The following is a 4,121-nucleotide window of genomic DNA, read 5'->3' on the forward strand; positions in this document are numbered from 1 at the left end:
TAGATTTATCGATCCCAGAACTACAAGGAAAGAGGATGTCTTTACAAACTACATTTTAGGGGGGTAGGGTGTTCCAAAATTACCCTCTTATTGAGTCATTTTAAAAATAGCATACCGCATTAAATCAGAGTGAAAGATCAGGCATATTTTCTTATTTGGCAGTGTAATCTTCTACTATTATCACTCAAAAAATGTATTTAATTTTTCATAATGCAACAAGGCTGAAGGAGTTTATTATCTTTGTCTTCACAACCGTGATTTTGTTTTATTCCTCTCAGTGTTTGATTTTCACCAAGCAGCTGATGGTATCCAGGAACAACAGAGGCAAGAGCAAGCAGGAAAAAAGTATGATTTTATTTTATTTTTTGGTATTGATGAAGCATAGCCATACCCTTATATTTAAATTCCAAGTCATACGTTTAAGAAAAATTAGCATTTTCTTCTTTCTTTTATGGTTTAAAAAAAAAAAGTATTAGATTATTCTGTTTAGATTTTAGGGAAATATCAATAGGATTATAAAAATATAGAAAATACTAATAGCATAAGCAGAAAATAGTCTTATATAACTTTATTCTTTGTGATGACCTAAGTACAGACCTAAGACCTACTACTTCTTTCTCATCTAACTCAAAGCTTGTTTTGATTTGTTTTTAAGTTTGGGTACCACAAAAAAGGGCATCGGCCCTGTTTATTCTTCCAAAGCTGCTCGAAGTGGACTTAGGATGTGTGATCTTGTTTCTGACTTTGATGGCTTCTCTGAGAGGTAACTAAGTTGTGCTCCAAAATTGAAAAAAAATGCATGGATTTTTAGAATGTCTAAAATCCAGGGTACAAAATGGTAAAATCAGTACTCCAGTAGAATGCTGATTGGCTTTTTAAAAACTCAAAATCTTAGTTATTTGTATCACATTCTAATTGGTCCTTAAATTCAAATGAATTTCATGAAAAATAAGGTGATGATTTAATAGTGGAGTCCTAGGAAGACAAAGCTAGATTTACATTTAAGGATTGGATATGGTTTAATGAGAAATAGAACGATTCCAAGGCAAATGGAATATTTTGGGTGGTCAGTACATTTGGAGTCTTAACCCTCAGATTTTCAGGCCTGAAGACTCCCTTATGTCTACACATCAACCTCTCAGTTATTGGTGAATTGTTATATACAAGCTTACCTTGAAAACAGAAATGCCACATTGACACATACTTTCTATATACAAATCTCCATGGGAAACGTAATAACCATGAACAAGCTGACCAGTGGTTCAGTGACAGGGAGTTAGTTGGCTGTGTTTAATAACAACTTTGTATCAAAGCTATCATGACATGCTGTATCCCCTTTCCACCCACCATTTATATTGTCTGCACTGGCAGGGCACCTCCACTGAAGAATATTGAGACACACGTTTTTTTTTTTCATGTCAGACTGGTAATGTGCCACAAATTTGTGGGAGGCACATCTCACGCATGCGTGTGAAGACCCAATCATCACACTTATGAACTACAAAAGGATCTAGAGACAGATGCATTTATGAGCATCATGTGGACCATCCCTTTTTGTTTTTTATACAATGCAATATAGTTAATTCAGATTTAAGTCTTTTGTGTTTACAGATTTTTTTTTTTTTTGGGCTGGGGCTGGGTTTGAACCCGCCACCTCCAGTATATGGACCAGCGACCTACTCTTTGAGCCACAGGTGCCGCCCCTTGTGTTTACAGATTGTAGTCATTCTATCCTTTCCTCCTACATACACATCACATATTGTTGATATTCCCAAACGAGTAAAAAATATTTTGAGCATATCATTTATTCACATGGCCGATCTTCTTTATATTAGATTTTATTTCTTAGGAGGTAACTTTAGTTTTAGGATTAATTTGCCATTAAGACCACTTATCAGCTATAAAAATTTGACTTGTATGATATTATTTGAGGTTTTTTTCAAAGAAAGGTAATATCTTGATTTGATTTATTTGTATTTCTCAGGTTCAAAGTTCTAGCTAACCAATACAAATCTATATACCCCACTTTGGAAATAGACATTGAAGGTGAATTACAGAAACTCAAGGTAATGCTTTCTCACCTCATTAATGTTCTTTTTAATACTTTTTTGCCAAACTGTCATCTAGATCTTTGATTTATTCAAGCTTTGTGTAAGAATTGGTAAGGGACATTTTTTGTTCTGGATGTGGCACGTTTCAGTGACTTCACACAATGTAGCTTAGACAGAGTATTGTGTGGGGAGCAGGGAGCAGGGAGCAGGAGCAGTACCCAAAGACAGAAGTAGGCAAGAACAGACCGTCAAGGCTTTTATGCACAATGATAGGAAATGTAGCTTTTATCCTGGAGATAATGAAAAGGTATTGGGTACTTTTGAGCAGAAAGGCTAGGTTTGTATTATATAAAAACCACTAGTAGTAATTAGAAGATAGAGCAACAAAGATGAGTTAATAACTTTTCAAGCCACCCAGCCCACTTAGAAATGACACCCAATATGGTCAATTTCTTTAGTACTGTACCCTTAAGACACAAATAAGGTAATTGATCAAAGTTTAGGCCCACAGCTGGCAACTCTTTGTTGTCAGTGGTGCCTAAGCTAGTTAGCAGTTGAAGACTCCTGTCTTCTCTGCCCTTCTGGTCCTCTTTATTTTTGGTGAATCTCAAACTTTTCTGCAAATCTGATTATTACTGTTTCTCATCTATAAATAAATATCAACATCAATTCTAGATCTGAATAGGAATCTACAAATCTCCTATGCTATTTTTGAATGGTTGCAGATCTTAGGGGTTCTAAAGAATAGTTATAGTTCTAAAAAATAATGATCTCAAAGGAACATTCTGAATGTTAGGTATTTCAGTGGATTGATTGTTGCTTAGAATAGACTGCCATCATCTTTTCTTTGTGTTATATGACAAATATTTTAAATTTATTACTAGCTGCTGGGAAATCTTTATGTGCTAAAGTATGGATATGGCTTTTTTATTCCATTTATTAAAGACAGAGTCTCGCTCCATTGCCCAGGCTAGAATGCTGTGGCATCAGCCTAGTTCACAGCACCCTTAATCTCCTGAGTTCAAGAGCTCTTCCTGCCTCAGGCTCTTGAGTAAATGGTACAGTACACTGTACCCCATGACAGTATTAATGTACACTGCTATGCTTTAATTTTAAAAAAAGTTTTTATAATGTTCTTGTGTAAAAAAGTACTTGAAAAAAATATAAACTAGTAGTATTGCAGAGATATTTTAGTAATGGGAGACAATGAAAAAGAATAATACAATTAATCACTGACATTTACATGCTTGGCAGTGTAACTTGTGACTTTCGCTGCATTTTGAAAATCACTCTAAGTTTCAAAATTCATGATTACATGGATTATAAGTATAGTTTTTTAGATACTTCACAAAATTTAAAAGCACAGTGTATAGATGTAGAATTCATAGTTCTTTCTCTTTATTTTCCTGAAAGCTGCTTTATGAAGTATGAGTGCCTTTTGCATTTGTCAGTTTTCAGTCATTAGCTTGGGAGATTTATACTTGTACAGGTTATATCGTAAACTGTTGTCTTTGTGTATAGGGTTATATGGAAAGGATTAAACCAATGGTGAAAGATGGAGTTTATTTCCTCTATGAGGCTCTACACGGACCACCAAAGAAGATCTTGGTAGAAGGGGCCAATGCAGCACTATTAGATATTGACTTTGGTAAGTGAGATGTGATTTACAGTTGAGGGAGCTTAATTGAGGCCAAAGTGCTTAAGATATAAATAGTTAATGTTAATACTATAGAGCTTGGAAACAATGCTTTTAGCTTTTGTATTCAGGAATGCTAGAAGTTTATTGTCTTATGCCAATCTTTTTTTCTTTTTTTTTTTGTTAGAGACAGAGTTCTACTTTGTCGCCCTCAGTAGAGTGCTGTAGCGTCATGGCTCCTCACAGCAACCTCCAGCTCTTGGGCTTAGCAATTCTCTTGCCTCAGCCTCCTGAGTAGCTGGGACTGCAGGTGCCTGCCACAACACCCGGCTATTTTTTTGTTGCAGTTGTCGTTGTTGGTTAGCTGGCCTGGGCTGAGTTCGAACCTGCTAGCCTCAGTGCATGTGGCCTGCGCTGTAACCACTATGCTACAG

General features: G+C 35.7%; 1 protein-coding gene and 1 pseudogene across 1 annotated transcript in view; one reads left to right on the forward strand and one right to left on the reverse strand.

Annotated features, from left to right (window-relative positions):
* Positions 1 to 4,121, forward strand: part of ADSS (adenylosuccinate synthase) — a 41,099-nt gene that overhangs the window by 22,209 nt on the left and 14,769 nt on the right. Inside the window, exons 7-10 of the mRNA XM_023518542.1 lie at positions 279 to 345; positions 656 to 763; positions 1,985 to 2,066; positions 3,573 to 3,699. Coding sequence (XP_023374310.1) covers positions 279 to 345; positions 656 to 763; positions 1,985 to 2,066; positions 3,573 to 3,699 — 384 coding nt within the window. The remainder of the gene's footprint in view (positions 1 to 278; positions 346 to 655; positions 764 to 1,984; positions 2,067 to 3,572; positions 3,700 to 4,121) is intronic.
* On the reverse strand, positions 1,417 to 1,510 carry LOC111728146 (annotated as a pseudogene).

Source organism: Otolemur garnettii, unplaced genomic scaffold, assembly GCF_000181295.1.
Source record: "Otolemur garnettii isolate 467f Iridium unplaced genomic scaffold, OtoGar3 scaffold00141, whole genome shotgun sequence".
In the NCBI taxonomy this organism is placed as follows: domain Eukaryota; kingdom Metazoa; phylum Chordata; class Mammalia; order Primates; family Galagidae; genus Otolemur; species Otolemur garnettii.